Genomic DNA, 19,033 nt, shown 5'->3' with positions numbered 1-19,033 from the left:
GCTGATGATACTGACGGCGGGAAGGTGTGCGTGGAAAATGGTTGCAGGATCAAGGAGCTTTTGTGTACACAACACTGGCCAACTCTATTCTGTTGGTGCACACGTGTACACTGGAGGAGGGAAAGATTGGATGTCGAGAAAAGGGTTGTTGTTTTGGTCCCTCGTGCTGCTTACTGGCTTTTTTTGGGTGTCCTTCCTCCTATTCGCTATTTCATCGTGGCAGGTAATTGAGACCTTTGCTGATTGTTAGTAGAAGCTATCTGATGCTATCGGTGACAATTAGGATTTGGAAACGATGAAACGATCCCAATCTAGTCCGTTCGGGGCACTGGGAACCCTATGGTATGGTTTAATTTCGAAAGAAAAACTGTCGCACGTAATTATAACAGGATCAGGTAACGAACTGGAACATTTAAATAAAGCGTCAGAATAACATAGTAATTTAAATGTGCTCTGAACGTTTGTTCATTTTCAATCGCCAAGGAGCCCATTTCAAGCCCAATTCAACGCTCAAACACCCAGGCTTAACCAACCTGGAATCTTATTTCCTTACTCAAAAACAATTCACCCTGTCACATGCAGCGAAGATGATGAAAAAAGTTCCACTTTTATATCCCACTGCCCAGGTCCGTGCCCGCTGCTTCGATTCAAACGGAAGCGGCCCGGAGCTCTCAAGGTCTCACGCTTATTGCCGGAAACGTTGATCCTGGGACGGACTATAAATTTTAAATTTCTTTCCACGCCACCAACCACCCAACCTCGACCCCGACGCGCAACGGAATGAATAGGCATACGTGAGCATACGCGGTTTGCATACGGCCCAAAAGTTCCGACCGACCGCGTGGCGGAGAAGGTTATCGTTTGTTTGGGTTCGGCTTTTTTGACAGTTTAACATGCATCCCAATGATACAGGCCGGGGTATCATGCCTGGGAAGATATAAATTTTGAACCGTCAACCCATGGAGGCACCTGGTGGTTTGTAGAATTGAGCGTAACCGCAGGAGGTTGATTACGAAAAACGGATACCTATTGGGTTGCTGGAAAGCGGTTGGTGCAATTTATGATACGCAGATAAATAGAGACGCAACCAGTTTTGTGGAAAGAATGTTACATTTAACAAATATGGCTAAAGGATTCAATTCATTGGAGTTTTGGCTTAGTTTTCAGATCAGCCGCAAAGTATGCAATCTGTTCGACAAATTTGTTTTTCTTTCTCCTTCTGAAAGAATAAACAAACTTCTGATGTACATCGCAAGGTCCCTCTGCACGAGATGATCTTCGAACAAGTCCCGCTCGTTGACCTTCAGTGTATCGATTGAATGGAATCCACTTCGATCCCTAATAGGATATGAACGCCAAATAGTATCCCCACTATATCTTATGTGCGCCAAAGAAAAGGGCTATCTAGTCAAAAGTAAAAGACTTTGACCATTTTCGGCATCACATCACATCCTCCGCCGAAAGCAAAACCCCCGTAGAGACTTTTGATGGACTTTATTTATGGACGGCTAACCTAATTTCAACTTTCCCGATGGAAGACAAACAAGTTTTTCCTCGTCCCATCCACGAATCCGTAAGCTGGTCCACAGCGCCGGTCGGCTGCGAAGGACATTTTTAGATGGTTCCGTGCAGGTTGTGTGCGGTGCAGCAGCACCCGAGAACACTGGACCGCTGGACGTTAACCCTGCGGGCGAAAAATGGTCGGTGCAAAAGCGAACTCAAACATATGGTTGAGTCGCGCACCCGCCGAAAATAGCCATCGTTTGCTCCCCGGCAGGATGCATGGTTCCGGGAAGCGATTCATTACGGCGGACTGGGTGGAGTCCGCGGCGATAGGTGGAACGGCCGGATTGTGGTCGGGATAGGATATCGCCAGCAGGCTGCTAGCTTGGGAACGATAGTGCCTAAAGGGATGGGAAAAGTTCATCAAGGTTTTCGTAAGCGTAAGCGTACCAGCTGGGAAGGTTTATTAGTTACTTAGTACCATTTCGCGTTTTTCAAGTCCTCGGTGAATCCTGCCGAAGCACACGTAAAGTTAGGGTGAAATTGTCGATTTTCGTTGAGGCACTAAGGCAGTCGAGAGGTCAAAAAATTGTTTCGAGCTTGCGCCTAAAAGTATGCAATGCACAAATTTGGGAATTCTTCCCAGATGATGTTAAAGAAAATGATCTTCAGGCATCTTCAGACAGTAGTGAATTTCACATTGATCGATTGCATACTTTCAGGCTTTAAAATCACCCAATTTATTCAGGATAATTAAAAATGTTTTTCTGGCTAAGCTATGTACTGAAACAAAAGATATAAATATTCTACATTGCCAACAACATTTTAAGTACCTATTCGATCGTTAGTTTCCAACCACTGTGCACGAATCACCACGATGGGAAGCTTCCAGTGCTCCAGCGCTGCCATTCTCAAGTGCTCGTTTGGCTGCATCCGCGCTTCAGCTGCAGCCAGTAGCAACGACCGCACATTTCATCCGGAAGTTATGCCTCATAGGCTTCATTAGATACAGCCCCGTACCGTGGAATCGGGTCGAAATAACGTCGCCGGGTACGATGCCCACCATCCAGATCGTTACCCAGCAGTGGGGTGGATTCGTGAACAAGCATTAAAAGCCTTAAAACCTTCCCATGATGGCGCTGGTGCACCATTTCGCTGCACGACGATGCAATGTGCCGGCGCCGTATGTAGGTCGTAAACGATTGCAGGTGACACTAACGTGGTTGGCGACTAGAACGTCGAACGGGCCAGCATAAACATGTATCAGCGTAGAACGGCACGTTGGGGAGCCATGGGGTTTTTTTTGTTGTGGCTGTTGTTCGTTCTGCTCCGCGTTGCATTAAACATACGGCAGTGACCGTTATGTTGCAGGTGTAATGGGACGGCTTTCCCCCACTTTGTCGCGATTTTGACCGACGTGCATATTTTTAAAAGACGTACTGCTTCCTACCTTCGCTGTGCTGCTCCGTATTTGCATGACAAAAGAATGTTTACTCTATTGACAATCTTGCTAAAGCAGGCCACCTTGCTGTACCTGCGCCAGGGTGGGGTTGAACCTGAATAATTTTATCATAAAAATTGCGTGATTGCCGGTGTTTTGTCTTACAAATTGCATACTTAAGTATGTTTCGCACGAAATTTGCATCGAAGTAAAAATAGGCGCCTGAAAGTATGCAATCTGTAGCATAAAATTAGCAAAATGAAAAAGCCTGATTCGTATGGAGGTTAAGAAGAGGGAAAATATTTTCCACAAGAATCAACCACAAAGATAAGAGGGATTGTGGTTTACGGTCGGTGTGGTGTTCCAACCATCTCCCGAGATAGTATCACGATAGCTCCCAGCTGTCATCTTCCAAATCAAACTTCCGTCAACAGCTATTAAGACGCCCTGTTCGAGGTTCGCCCCGGTTCGGTTTAATATCCTTAATTTTATCATACAATTAATTGGTACCGTGTACTAATTAGGAATTTGATACGGCCTTATCCGGGGCCACATATGTGGCCACGGCATCTTCGATAAGCGGAAATGATTATTTGACATTAGCGCACGCGACTGTGGCCATGGCCGAACGTCACGGATCGGTCGGTGCGTAATCACAGCTTCATTAATTAATCTCTTCATGCGACGATTCTGCGCCGCCAAATCTAGCAGCAAACCCCATTTCCCGTAGGGAATCATTTAATCTACAGTCTTGATTTGACATGTCCAGGGGATGGTGCGGGCTGGAGCGAGAGGCATACTACAGGAGCAGGAAATGTAACATTTATCGAATTGATGAGTCGCGGGTTTTGCCTGCTGCTGCCTTTCGATGGAAGGACTCGTGGTGAGAACCACAACATCATGCTGGGAGTTTCTCGTACGGTGTTCATAGCGTTATGGTCTAATAAAAAGCTGAAAGGCCTTCGCATCGTTGTCGGGTCGGTGCGGAACGCATCAAACCATAGCGAAGGGATACGGAGTGAGCACTCTTTTTCATAAACTTCTGCAGGAAGATGCTGGCGATGAGGTAGGATTCGGTTGGCCATGGGACTGGCAACGATGTTTAATTAAGCAAGCGATCGATGTGACGTCCCGCCTTTTCGTTAAACCATCGTGGTCATCCGGTCGCCGATGGATGTCGTTGGATAATGAGGTTGAATCATCGCCAGCCACTCAACCATGCGCTGGGAAGTGACATTTTAATGGCTGTGGCGTGAGAATTTACTTTTATTCCCCTCTTACGTTGATTTATTTTGTAGTTTACTTGCAAAACAGTTTGTCATTGCTGCAAATTTCGCTTGTTAAAGCACAGCAGTTAAACGACAGCTTTATCCGTAGGCCGGTTCGACTAGACGCAGACGTATCAGCTTGCTTCGAAACGTGCGTCTTCGGCCTACGCGAATGAAATATGCAGCTCGACCGACAGACGTGTCCTGCCCAACCCATATCCATCTCCGCGAGGTGCTTTTTCATCTTCTTTTTGGTAAACTGTTTGGGAATTTTTTTGTATCTGCCAACAAGAATCAAACAAGTAGGAAAACAAGCAGTTGTGCGTGTTTGCCGAATATAACTTGGGCAAATATTTAGCAACCGGCAGAGGCCGTCTTCAAGCCGATCATTGTCTGGCGATTAAGAAGTGGATTTGTGTGCGTGTGTATGTTAGTGTGGGGTGTGTTTTATTTAGAGGGGTAGGCGCCACCATTAAACATGCAAAACTTTACTTCAGCGAAGGTTAATTTATGCAAACAAAAGCCAAAAATCGTACAAAAAACTTGAATTTCGTTCCAAAATTGCGTGTGATGTAACGTGTGTGTATGTGTTTGTCCACTCCAAACCCGTTACTCGTCAACGCCCACAAGAAAGTAAGGAAAGGTGATTGTTTTTTTTAAATTCTGTTTCATCTTGGACTTTTTACCCAACACAAAGCACAACTTTCCGTACGAGTGTGTAAAGCTATTTTTGATGAGAGATTTATGGCCTGTTGGCCTCAGGAGGTCGACTGTTTTTTTTTTTTGCCGTTCGGGTACGTGGTTGAAGTTGTTCTGGAGGAAACAGCACTGAATCGAAGGGTAAACGGCCAACAATGGTACTTGCATGGAACGCGTCCTCTCGTGTCGGGTTCGATTTTCTGATGCAGTTTGAGCTTGAGCACATGGTTATGCCAGAGGCATAAATCAATTGGTAGATGTTTTTTTCTGGGGGTTTATTTCGAAAAAAGTAAGCTCCATTTAATGGTTTGTCACTTCTGGGTGTCCTTGATAGCTGTTGCTCGAAGTTGGTGGCATTTATTTCTCTCTGCTACGGATTTTATTTAGTCTTCTTTAGTTTGTAGTGCGGAAGGTATAAATTTAGGGGCTATTTGTTAGGTTCTAAGCCGACATATGCACTGGTTGTCTTTTACCTTGCGTTTTAATCTACCGAATGCATACATTTAGGGGCTTATTGTTAGATTTGTTACTGCTGGATTTTTATGATGTTTTAGTAAAAGATTTACATTCTCACAAAAAGCGATATGTTATCGATAATCCTAATTCATTTACGCATTCGGACATTGAGATGCAAGCATCCAAACATCCTTGTTGCCCTCGCTTTAAGCGCCCTTTTTGCGTTTCGACTGTATTCTCCCGTGCAGCTAATTGAATTAGTTGTTGGTGAGGAAATATCGTAAAGAAATCCCCCAAAACGAGTATGCTTCGTTGCAGATACACACACACACACACACACACACACGGATTCTGCCCTGCTCACCGCAATGTCCATACTGGTTGTGTTTTGCTTCCCGTTCCTGGGAAGAAACATGGGAAGAAAAACATACACTGCCTCGGCGGAACTAGCGAAAACACTGGGACGAACCCCGGTGGTAGCCAACCTACTCCAAAGGCAACTGCACAGAGCATGAGAAGGGCCCTGAGACTCCGGGGCAGCATGGAGAATTGTTTTTCGCTACTTGTTTCCTTTTAATTTGGGCACCCTCGAGGGCAGCAGTTGATTAATCAGCGTCAGTATCAATGCGGACGAAACGAACGAAACGAAAATCCGGGGAACCGGAATAAGGACTGTAAACAACGGCTCGTTCTCGTCGGTGAATGTGGAAATTGCAACCGTTTTATGCTAGCCTGCTAACACATGCACTGTTTGAGCACCGAATCTTGTTTACTGTTTTTTCCCGGGAAAAACTTTCCATGTTTTCCAATCGTAATGATTTTGTACTGTGAAGGAACGGTTTTTCGAAGTATCGTTCGAAAGCGTTGCAAGTTGTTGTGGACACACACACACACACAGAAGCGAAACTTTTATGCCAAACGATGAACCGCATCGTCAATAAATATTATAGCCCAACAGCAGCAGCGGCAGCAGCAACAGCTGACAGCATCACGGTACATCGGTGTACGGTTTTACGCTTAGCTTAAAAGCTTTCCATTTTCTCGTCTCCAAACAACCACCCCGAGTAAAGTAAAGTCCATCAGCAGCGGATGCTGTGTATGCTACGCTCAGCTACACTTTCTGTTACATCCGAACCTCCTGGTAAAGCACCCGGCGGTTTAGTTGGCAAAGGTCGCGCACGTGGTTTACGTTGGCTTTCAGCATTTTCGCGCTCACTAAACGTGTGTATCGATCCAATGGCAAGTGATGGCGTTGCCTGCCAGCCTGGATGTCGAGCTTCTCTCTGTGTGTATGCTTGTAGCTGAGTGTACACATGCGACAGGTTCCACGGAGCAAAGGTGCGTTTTGACGGTCGGGAGAAAGTTTTCGCCACTCCTCGGGCAAAGGCACCAGGCCCATCGCTTTGTCGCCGCTCGGAGGCCGCAACCTGCCGTCAAGAAATTCTGAGCGCGCGAGGGTAGATATTCACGTAGTTTATTAAATTTTCTTTATTATTTATGGCTTTCCGCTGTTTCCTCGTTGTTTGCTGGCGAGAATGAAGCATCCGCGGCAGGTGGCAGCAGACAGGGTAGAAACTACGCGTCACCACATCCTTCCTTGAATTTGTCCTCGTCGTGGAGGACTGCTGCACTGAGCCGGTAACTTCTGCATAGCTCGCAACTGTCTGCCCTTCCCAGGTGATGTTACAGCATTAACCGTAAAACCGTGTTCACTTGTTTAACTTTTCGTCCCGCGTTCCCGGTTTTAGGAAGATCAAGAAGTTTTTCGTAAATTGGACGGGGTACGTACGTCCGGGACCTCTTGGAGTTGGGAACTCTTACAGAGAATGGGAGGGGCGATTTTCACACTTCCGCTTCGCAAAACCCCATTGTGCAGCAGCACATCCTGTTCCGATCGGAAGATATACGAGTCGTTTGGAAGTCGTGGCAATCTTCCACCGACCACAGAGCACCTGATCGACGGGAGTGCTCCTCTCCGGAATGCTTCCTCTCCGGATATCCACCGGATATAACTTTGGTTCGTAGAACGGCTGGCGGAACGAGCGAGTAAGAGCCTGGCTCTGTAACCATTCCGCGGAAATCACGGGGATCAAGTTTAAAATGGAAATCATAATGGAGTCCTTCACCCGCGGGCCAGGACTCCATTCCCGCCTGGCACAACTGGTTGACTGCAAGCCGACGGCCGGGGACAGACGGTGGTGGGAGACTTTCCATTACTTATTCAATTTCAATTAGGCAATGGATCACCGGAGGGCTGATGCGCCCCAAGGCTCTACAGGTTTTTTAAGTAAAATTGAGCCAAAGTTTGTCCGACGTCGTTGAATTGGGTGAGGATATATGTTTTTTTTCTACTGCTGGTCCCACGGAACACCTCCATTAGCGACAAATGCCCGCAGTTGCTAGGAATCGTGTGCAGCAATATCTACGCCATATCATACGTTACGATGGAAGCGAAGATTACAGGACCAAACCTCCCGCCCAGCTGTACTCGTCACTTTCACACCGTGTCGTGTCAGTGATGCATAGCGCTGCGGACCTCGACTTCAAATCTCGAACAATATTTCCACACGGACGGCCGAGGTGAGATGCCCGGGATCGTTGGAATACTAATTTTCTGTTTGCATAAATTTCACTCCACTCAATTTTTGAACTGACCCCGGGAAACCCCGGGAAGAGCTAAGCCTGGCCCTACTGTTATGGTTCGCTTCAAATGCTCAGCTCATCGTTTTTTTTGGGGGCTTGTTGAGGATTGTGAGGACTCTCGAATGGGTGGACGTGGAATCGCACCTCGTTCCGTTTCGGTTTTTTTTTTGTGTTGCCGTCCGACAGGTAGACAGCCGCCATGGGTTTAGCCGCCGGCGACTTGCATACGAAATTCATCGGACTTTAAGAGCATTAAGTATTTTCCCGTGGCTGCTGCCTGGCCAGCTGATGGAAGTGCAGAATTTTTCACATGCTGCTTTATCTGCTTAGCGTCCTCCCGGGATCCAGGGTCCACTCATGGTTTCGGTGCGATCCGGCACCATGGTAAAGCAGCGACACGTTTTGTGTGCGATGAAGTATGTATGTGAGGTCCGGTGTCGTGCTTGCTGGGATCAAGCACACAAATCGTTACGGTTGACCATCCAGTGGAAAATAAACTTCTTAACGTGCTCGTCTGGCAGTTGGCCCTTCGCGTGTGTGTGAGTATATGGAGCAGATAAAGTAATGTTGCCCTGGATGGAAGTTACTTTTTCTGCTTGGAAGAAGCTTTTCGTATTTCGGTTGAACAAAAATAAAATGTGGATTACTGTGTTACGTACTTAACGAATTGTTTGACGAATAATTTCATACCGTCCCAGCTGTTCGCCTAGAAGTATGCAATCCACACGTCAATTAACCTCAAACTTCACTCTGATCAGCTTGATTTGCCACCTATTAAATGGGATTTGCGCCCTTCTTCGAGGATCTACAAACATATCGCCAATTTCCAGCGAATTGAACAATCTAATAAAAATCCCTAAACCACTTCACCCATGCTGACACAGCGCGACTTATTTTTGATGAGTAAATTTTAACGGGGATCACAACTGAACGTACTGATTGAACCATGACCGTGAGCTTCAATCCTTTATCTCGCGCAGCCATTGTCTTTTATTTGCTACTTCTCGGGCGAGGTTATCACTCGCGTCATCTCCGAGGTATGGTAGAAACTTATCTGGAAACCATAAATCATTAAGCACCATCACGCGATGATCCAATGCACAGGAGGCAAAGCAGTGGGGCACAGGATCCTTTTTACGCTTCAAAAATGACGCTCGCTGGAAGCACCGTGACAGTTTCGCATCCGACGTTACGGTGAGCAGGAGTTAGCTCTCTGCTACGTTATCGTTGTCCGTGTCATAAAGGATAATTAATATTTTAGCCATCAAATCCGGCCCCTAGGACTGGGGCGAGACGGGGAAGACGGTGTCTTCGGCGGGTTGCGAAAGGCTTGTCGATTGACAGTATCAGCAATTTTGTGGAAGAACTTTGAAGTTAAAATGTTGAAAGCAGTGAGTGCGGGGAAGAAGGTCAGCAGCGTGGTAATCGTTTAATTGGGGGCTGACACCTGCCAATTTACAGTAACGAAATACGCTTTAATGTTTGGGATAAGCAAATAAAGTCTAGATTTGCGGATGGACTGCGAATAATATTAACATCGATAGGAGCAAAGCATATTGATTGAGGCCTTGCCCGGTTGTTTTGAATAAACTTCGAGCAAGGAAACAATCGGTCAACCTTTGACACACGATTAAGCCAGGTTATGATTAATGTCCTCACGAATTCCGTGCGGCGTCGCACAAATTGTTCGAGCACTTTCGCTCTCGACTAATAGCGTGTAGGAGACACGATGCTTAATGCTTTTATTGCACAACGCATCTAACCTCACAACGGACACTAAAACGGCGACAAATAGCAACAAGCATTTTAGCACGGACAAATATCATAAACTGTGCCGTAAATAAGGGATCACTTCAACTCGGCTTTCCTTGCGTAGGGATTTTTGGACGCGTGTACCTCAAAACAAATCAATCATTCGGCCCGTCGGAAGGTGGTGCGTTTTGGGCCGGACAAATTGATGATGGTCAGCGAGCCGCTCCGAACTGGCCGGGCAAATAAATCATAGTCCTGCAAAGACATTACCTACCTACACACGCGATTCCTCGGGGTCGGCTTCGTGTTTCGTGCTGTGGCTGTAAGTGAACGAGTTACACAAACCACATTAAACGGTCTGCACACCTACGCGTGTGTGTTTCATTTTCCAATTGTTTGAGGAAACCGGGGAGCTTTCGAATGGGGTTTGAGGTTTTGAGTTGTTGTTTGAGGATTGGAAAATTGCTATTCAATTATCGCAGCAGGAAGCGCGGTCAACTGTTGAGCTGCAATGTTATTGATTAAAACGAGTTTACTCTACGTGGGAAAATTGGTTTACGGTGAGATCGAGAGTGGGAAAATTCTGTACGTGTGTGTGTGCGTTTGGGGGAATTTATTGTGAAACGTATGCAGCCATCGACCAACCAACATTGTAGTTATGTTTGTGGGGTTTTGCAATTCATTTACTAAACGAATTTTTAATTTGATCGTATATCATTTCAAGCTTAGGTTTGCAAACGTTTATTACAGAGAGAGTTTTGAAAATAGCAACAATAATCAATTATTCATTTAAATGCAACTGCATGCCCTTCATAGCTCTACGGGCTTGTTGCTGCTGGAAAAATTGACCACATGGAAGCTAATTAATTGATGTTGCAAATTAATCATTTTCACTGCGGTCATTAAAGGAAATTACTTTCTGAACGCTTCACCTTCCTTTCCCGTAACCACATCCGCCAGCCCGTTTTGTGTTTGTTTGGTTGGGCGAGATGCAATTAATCGAAATAAATCACATTCGTATGGCTGGGGCTGTGTGTGTTTGTCGGATGGAGAATCAATTTTATAGCTTTTGAACATTCAATTTACATAATGCAAATAGTGGCATATGTCAAGGTAGAATCAATTTTTTGAAGAATATTCAACACGGAAACAAACCAAGCAAAGGCCATTGTAAAGTTGCCTCTATCTGCTATGCTGTTACATATGGAGCCAATTATGTTATGTGCGGCCTATATGGAGGCCGAGAAGTGAAATGTGCTTAACAGTCCGTCTGCATAAAAAAATCGAGAGAACAACGCCAAAGCATTCTAAATTAGACTTTGAAGCTCGTATGATACGTGTATCATCACCTGAATCAGCCTGAAAGTATGCAATTTGCTACATGAATCGTAGCAGGCTAATATGTTGCGTTTTATTTAAATATTTTATGATTTTATTTTCAAACTAATTGAGCCAAAACCTCCCAAATGAACACGTTTACTTGTTAGGGTTCGGAAAAGTTAAATATTGAATTAAACTCATCGGTTTAAGATAAACAAGCGGTGTGACTAACACACTTATTGCGTTTATGGCTGTACGATGGTCTTAACTCCGCACTGGAACATGTGTACTGCCCAAGAAGGCATTTCGATATGCTTTTATTCCCCCCTTGCAGGAAACGGAAAACGCTTGCCATGTGTAAAAGTTGTTTAATTAATTCACCAACTTTTCCCATCCACCCGGCCAGTCGGTAGCGAAATAATTCCGATTTCGAATGCAAATGAAGACGAAACTGTTGGCAGAAGGCCAAGAAAGGACATCCTTGTTATGGTTGCCGTCATGTCGAACGGTGGTGTATTTTGTTTTGGCCCGCGGCTAAACTCACAGCCCTTCCGCATCCGGTTGGAGGGAAAAACTGGCGGGGCAAAAAATAAGAACGAACGCAAAACCGTTTGTAATAATCATCACTCTGGCGCACACGGTTCATGCATATTTTGCTTTTAATTTAGTACCAGCTGCTGTCTTCGTGATGGTGGTGGTGGTGAAAGAGAAGCTTTTCCAATGTTGAATGGGTAAAAAACAACCAGCACAAGAGTTTGTTCACCTTAGCTTACAGTACAAGGGATTGGTCGGGGGAAAAGTTGTCTGCAAGGAAATAAATAAAAAAGCACAAACCACACAAGCGTAACCGGAATTGAAACGAAATTTACTAATCAAACTTTTTCGCTCTATTTTCTCTCTCTCTATCTCTTTCTCTTTTTCCCGCAGTTCATCATTGCAGATTGATGGAGGGTTTTATGAAGGACGATGGTTGAAATAACCGTCTGAGTTACCCACAAATGTTCGATAGGATGCTGAGCGTATGAAAGGCGTCCATGGGTCGGGCGGTTGGTGAGGTGTACAAACATTAAAAGAAATTTAATAATGTTGAAAACCGTGCCTACCACGATCGTCCACTCTGTGTGGGAGAGTGGAAAGGCTTATTAACGTCCGCTAGACGTAAGGACGGATGCAAACGCGTGTGTGCAATCACATTAAGGATGGCAAAGGGTAAAATCGTGGAGAGAGTGTGGAATGCTGTGGCCAGATTTTGATTTGACATTAGTCAAACGAAAAACTCATAAACTCTTTGAAGAATTGATTACAGAAGTTATGGAAGAGTGTCATAAACAATCGTGGAACTATTTGATTTTTATGTCAGTCCTTATAACCCACAATAATAAGAAAAGTGTCGGAATAAAATAACTTCCAAATATTTTATCACACATTTTACATTTTCTTGGAATGATTTTTGTCGCACCAGGTTAAGCCTGCAATTATGCTTTTCGCGCTGAGCACAAAAAAACCGATTTCGTATCCTTTTAAAATCCCAAGAAAATAAAGGTGAAGTGGATTTAAACCAGGTGCATGTAGGCGTATGTACACCCAATCCCCACCACTGGCGGCGCGGTACTTCAGACAACAGCACCAGCAAAAACCGTCTGCTATGCTATCACGGCTCGGCAACTGGCTGATATTATTACATCGCACCAGAATTGCGTTTGAAGTAAAACAAGAATATTGAGTCACTTCGTCACTTTGTGCCCGAGATTGTTTGACTGCTCTTTGGTGTTTGCTTTTGCCGTAACGCTTCCTTTCCTTTGCTTTCTTCATCATGCAGTGAGTGTTTAAGAAGTTATCTAACTGGCTTGTCAACCAAAAAAAAAAAAAGAGGAAACGTCTTGAATATATGAGATGTAAAAAGTGTCAAAGAAAGTGTGTGTGTGTGTGTGAGTAAGGGTGAGGACTTGGGTGTGTTTTCCAGTGCAGTTTTGTTGCTCAAGCGAAAGGCTAAGGTTTCCATCGTCCCTATGGTGAATACGAGCTCGTTGTGACACGTTTGAGGTGGAAAGTGTTTGAAAAGGATGTGAATTAGTATTAGTGTGCAATTGTCCGTCGATCTAGTGGAGCATCTAAATTAGCTGCAAGCAGATTAATGAAGGCGTTTAAGCAGATTTAATAAGACCCTGAAGCGAACGGCTCACCATCAACAACCAGCTGCATCATGGCGATGGAATGGATTACGGCAATAGATAAACGGTAAGTCACGGTTCGAATAATTTTAGATATTTTTGTTGAGTATCCAAACGAAGTCAAGTTACCTGAAGAGGGTCATAACAAATCTTCAATTCTAAGTAACTATATTACTGGCAGTCATATTAGCAGCTATCGATTTAGTGAATGTCTGCCTTTTTTGGTAGGTTGATCACGTCATGAAAATGACACTGATCAACCAATCCGAACAAATCAGAGTTTAAAGGAAAAAATATGCGTGAAGTGTTTTTTGTATCGCAAATTTTGTAATTCGGTAATTTGAATATTGCATACCTTTAGGCGTACCCAATGAACGAAGTCAAGTCAAGTAATCTCAACATGAATTTTTCGTTAAAAACAACTTGATCTTACAAATAAATTACACTCACGCATGATTAATCGTATCTTTGTGTAGTCATAAATGTGGCCGAAACCAATAATAAGCCAGTAAATGCCATTTCAGCAAGCATTTTCTTTCATACACTACCAACGGATATTTAATTCGCTTTCGTTCGAGCCGCACCATGGGAGTAGTTATTGCAAAGCTTTTTCCCCCCTTTTTCCTATCGCTTTTGCACACCGTTTCACAATTCAGCTGTGGTGCATTCATTACGAGTCGCGAAAAATGCATGCTTCTGAGGATTTTCTGAATCGACCGTAAATTAATGCGAAATGAATGAACAAGTTATCTGCTGAATGTTTTGCTCCTGTTTGGATGTTTGTTATGTCCACCGAAAGCAAAATGGTTCAGCTGATTAAGTTAACGGAGGTATAAAAAAGGGAAATGATTTTCATTCTTTATTTCCGGTCAGAATGGGCAGGAAGTATTTTTTTTTTGAACTGTTGGTCGCGGGAAGATAGCGCTGAGAATGCACAGTAAAATATAATTTGATTCTCTGTTTCCATTTTTATCAGTGGTTTTTAGGGGTTTAAAGCGTACCCTTTTTGTGGTCCTTACACGGCCGACTGAAAGGACCATCATGTTTTCCGTTTCATTCCATTTTCTTTTTGATTTTTCAGTTTTTATTGGTTTTATTGAATTTTCTTCACTGACTTACTCTAATTTCATGACATCTTAACCGTCTCTATACTACAAACATTAACACATCAATTGCGTGTTCTCTCCTTCACTCTGGACCGTCCAACGGCAAGAAAAGTCAAGGAGAAGAACGTCAGCCCACAAAATAAAGCAACGTCTCAATTCGCCAGCTGAATCAATATTGACTGTGCGGCAAAGTTAATCGAAATTTGTGGCTACACTGCGCGAAGATCCGCGTTGATTCCGGCGAAAAGATTTAAGCACACGGTGGGCGTCGAATTTGATTGTGAAATTCTATTCGGCCACACACTGTTGCCTTTCATTTGCCGGGTGAAACGGGAACAAAATGTAGCAATCAGAAGAAGCAAAAATAAAAATCACGTCCGGAAAACAAGACGAGCAAGAAAAATGCTTTCCCTTTCTGCCTGCGGTTGGATGCTTTCGATGGCAGAAAGCACAGAGGAAATGTCGCAAGCGTGTGAATGTGTGTGAGAGTACAAATACAGGCGAAAATCGATTTTAAATCCCAACTCAATCCATGCACCGGTGTCTTTTGTTCGATTCGTCCGGGGAAGCAGCGTATTCTTTTAAATATACTTTTTAGCCGCCTGTGACAGCATAATCTTCTGATCGCTCAGCAGCGCCATCAGCAGCATCATCGCCATCAGTATCATCGGGGAAGCAGCAATGAGCGTGTCGCGCGTATTTGCAGAAAGATTTGCCGACCTATTTGCCGAAGCGATTGGCGTGTTTGGACGAATCCGGGTGACGAGGGGCTGATGGAACGCTTGGATGCGAACAGAAGTAATGAAACATTCACGGCAATCGGAGCAAACGGATAGTATTGACTGTTTGCTAATTTCCTCGTCCAATCCGCTTATTATAGCGAGAATCGTTGTGTGTGTGTGTCAAAAAGCTTTTCAGCGGAATTTTTGTTTTACCTTGGCCTGTTTTTAAAGATGAAATATTAAAGCATGGGCGTCTGCAAAAACTGAGCGAATAAATATTTCAAAACTGTAATGAATAATTTTGAAAAATGAATATAAATTCAACATCAATTTTTTTTACTCGTCTCACGGATTCAACTGTTCGAAATCGTTCATACCTTCAAAGCCAATTGAAAAGCACCTAAGCTCCCTTGTTGGCTTGTTAAAACACCTAAACAATGCTAGCCGCTCACCGTGAAGACGATCTTCACCATCACTACCACCTCGAACTGGAAAGACAAACTTTTCAGGATCTGGACGCTGCACGTAAAGTGGTCGACGACGTATTCAATGGAAAATAATAAGATGGAAAGGGCGGCGCTTATTGCTTATTCATCTGGTTGAAAAATTTCAATATAATTTCGATGCCAAGTGGTGGAAAGGGTTGGTCACGCAGAAAATCACCATGGCCATGGAAATGCTTCGCCTGGTTACGATTGCAAATACTTAGCGGTGGGAAAACGAGCCGCAGTAACTGCCGAAGGGTGGACAGAAATTGAATTTGCAATTAGATAAATTTACTTTGGGTCTTTGTCGTTGTTGATTTGTGTGTGTGTGTGTGTGTGTGTGTGTGTGTGTGTGTGTGTGTGTGTTGTGTGTTCGAGTTTGATGTTTCGATATTTGAATAGAACAAAAATTCCCAATTTTAAGGCAATTTTAAAGCTGAAGAGCGAGTACGCCTAGAGGTATGCAATACGATGCACCACTTGACTTGAATCATACAAATAATTTACGAAAGAGGTTCCACCACCAAAAATGTAGTCGAATCGATGTGACTTCTCGTTTAAAAAGTTTATTCCAACAAACAGAACCGATTTAAAGCACTGCCAAGTATGCTTCAACTCTCCGAAACGCAACACGGTGTAAGAAAATGCTTGAAAAACGTGGCGATTTTCCCAGCAACACGGCGGCACCATTCATACGCGCGCTGTAGTTCAATTTAACTCCGGATGCTGGTAGCGCAAACGCGCTTCTGCTCTTTTTTTTCGTTTTGTTTTTCATTTTCCTACCAGTTTGCTCCCGAGTCCCGACAAGCTGCTTCACACGCGCGACAACCGAGGGAATTCAGTTGGAATTCACACAACATCGTTTTCCAATTTGCACCGTACCGTGACGTTCCGGGCACTGCGACAGATAACAACCGTGTGCCGCACCTGTCAAAACACAACTTCCGCACGCATCCCGCTGTATTCTGGTTGGGGGCTCGGAACTCGGTTGCTTTGCCAACAAGCCAATGTGTCGATTGGTTTCTCGAGGGAGAGAGAGCGAGAGAGAACAGGCGATAAAAAAGGGCTGGATGAGTGCCGGAGGACACAAGTGTAGCGCCACCTGGCGGTGACAGCGAAACGGCAATCCATACTACCAGTTCCGGAGTACACACACAGCTGCCAGTTTTTTTGTTTTGTTCCCGCTGCTGCAAACTCTTGATGGAGACGCATGGTGTTTTAGAGCGAGCGATCGAAGGACGATCGATTCGCTCGAGCTAGCATTCCGGAAACGGTACAAATGAGTGTTGATTCTCGGGGTGCTGCAGGCATTCTTGGCACAATCTGGCACTATGGGGTGGCATCAAGGGTGATGTATTTCGGGACCCGAGGAGCGCCAGGTGTAATGGCTAATATTGTTTTATAATTTACAAAGAGCTGCTGCTCGGTAGTCTGTCACAGTGGCACTCAAAAAGGATCTGTTTCATTAACTTAAGCTTGGAAAATAAAGGAGTTACGCAAAAACAAGAGGGTAATGGTGTACATCATTAGGACAATTCTATCGTTACCGGACGGAGTAGCTGGCATGAAAAGCGTACAAAGTTGTAGCTCAGTTTTTGTGCCCGCAACAGAAGCAGACCTGACTTTATCATCTATCCGGTTTGTTTCTCACATTGTAATTTGTTCCTTGTACAGCAAAAACCATTCTCCCTGTACCTGGTAGTTCAGTTTTTTTTCTTTATGCTGCCCTTAATGCATATAGAAAACTGCAGACGTACTTACGAGCGCTGATCCAAATGGAAACGGTGGAAAGCATCAGATCAAAGCACAGTAAGGACAACCGACACACACACACACGTACATAAAAATGTAAATATTCGCCCACAAAATTAACAGCAAATACCCGAACAATGAAGCGAAGCACCACCGACCGCCGACCGACATAAGTGAAAGAAAACTTTACCCTTGACAGTGCTTCGCACGCCTCGCCCGGTACGCAAGAAGCATCCCGACAAACGACAAACGACGATAGCAAAAATAAATAGGACCAACAAAACAAAAACGAGCAAAAAAGAAAAACAGGCAACAACGGGAAAAGAATCACCAAATAGCGCAACAGGAGGGTCGTCTCGTTACACCAAAACAAGACGAGCGCTCCACCATCGAAGACCAAAGTCCCAGCGTCAGCATTATCGTCACCATCATCATCGCCATTTATGATACGAGCTTGGTGGTGGTGGTGGTGGTGAGAAGCCGAAGGACATACACACGCGTACCAACGGTCCTGCCGTTGTCCAAATGCCTGCCAGCGGCCGGCACTTCGGTGAGACACCCGTGTAAGGGTAATAAAAACACAGGCACCACTGAGGACGAAGTTGGCGCAACGGGCCAAAATGGGAAAAACCATGGAAAAATGACCCGACCCCGAGAGTGCCGAAGTGAAGCAACATGTAGCTTGCAAATAAACAGGCTTTCAGGGCTCGGTGTGTCAGCTCGTTTGTATGGGTGAAATAGACGGAGGGCAAAAAACAACGGGGAACGAACGAGTAGCGCACCATTCGTCATGCCCGAATGTCGGCTGACGGGTGACGATTATGATGGCGAATAAGGGTATGTTTTCGGGGGTTGAGCTTTCGCAAATGGGAAATACTTCCGGTTGGTAGGGAAGGGCGAAAGAAATGTTGAGACTGATCGATGGAGTCACAGGTTCATAAATAGTTATGTGTCGCATCATATTTATTCCCACGGAGCTAGCGGAACCTCATGGCGTCAGCATCAGGCAGCTTGTTATTAAATGTATTTTTTGTTCCATGAGATTGGTTTATTGGTGGTTGGTGAAGCTTGCGAAGCATGTTTAGATACTATTAAAGATGTAGCTCCAACAAATGGGGAAAAGTTAAGCATATTTCAAATATCACTTTTGAAGTGAAACGAACTTCAGACGGCTCCAGAATTCACACCAATAAAAGTATTGATCCGGATAGGTTAGTAGTTCTGGATTCGTTGAGAGATATTAATACATCAGGTTTTGGAGCGCAACTTAGACACCACCAGCGTTGAGCACTGGCATCCATATCGCACACGAACGTCGGAACGAAAGTGGATCATATTATAGGTTCGCATCCTCGAAGCCACCTTCCGTTCGATGATTTCTGTAAGCAGGATAAAGGTAGTCAAGGCTACCAGTAGGACGAGTTTGCTGCTCTTTCACCACAAGAATCATACTCGAGCCCTCGCCTAGTCGGTTCGTGTGTCCGTATGTGTGTGTGTGTGTGTGTGTTCGAGCTTTTCTTGGAGAGGCGTGTCCTGAAGCGCGCACACACTGTGATACAAATACAGAAACACAACTGCGGGATGACCGAACTTTGGAAGCCACCGAAGGACCTAACCTCCACTCCACAGCGTGCGGTTTGCCGAGGTGTGTAAACTCCAGCGTACCGAGACGCTGTTAGTGTTGGTGGCCATAAAGCTGCACCCAGTTGGGTTTC

At 44.7% G+C, this 19,033-nt stretch overlaps 1 protein-coding gene across 2 annotated transcripts in view; it reads left to right on the top strand.

The window, feature by feature from the left end:
* Positions 1-19,033, top strand: part of LOC118514493 (rap guanine nucleotide exchange factor 4) — a 108,387-nt gene that overhangs the window by 7,633 nt on the left and 81,721 nt on the right. For both annotated transcript variants that reach the window (XM_036061416.1, XM_036061417.1), the window contains exon 2: positions 12,902-13,320. In XM_036061416.1, the coding sequence (XP_035917309.1) occupies positions 13,286-13,320 (35 nt within the window). In that variant the 5' untranslated portion in view covers positions 12,902-13,285. The remainder of the gene's footprint in view (positions 1-12,901; positions 13,321-19,033) is intronic.

Source organism: Anopheles stephensi, chromosome 3 (assembly GCF_013141755.1).
Source record: "Anopheles stephensi strain Indian chromosome 3, UCI_ANSTEP_V1.0, whole genome shotgun sequence".
Classification (NCBI taxonomy): Eukaryota; Metazoa; Arthropoda; class Insecta; order Diptera; family Culicidae; genus Anopheles; species Anopheles stephensi.
The sequence above is the reverse complement of the archived record's forward strand: the minus strand, read 5'-3'. Positions and strand labels throughout refer to the sequence as shown.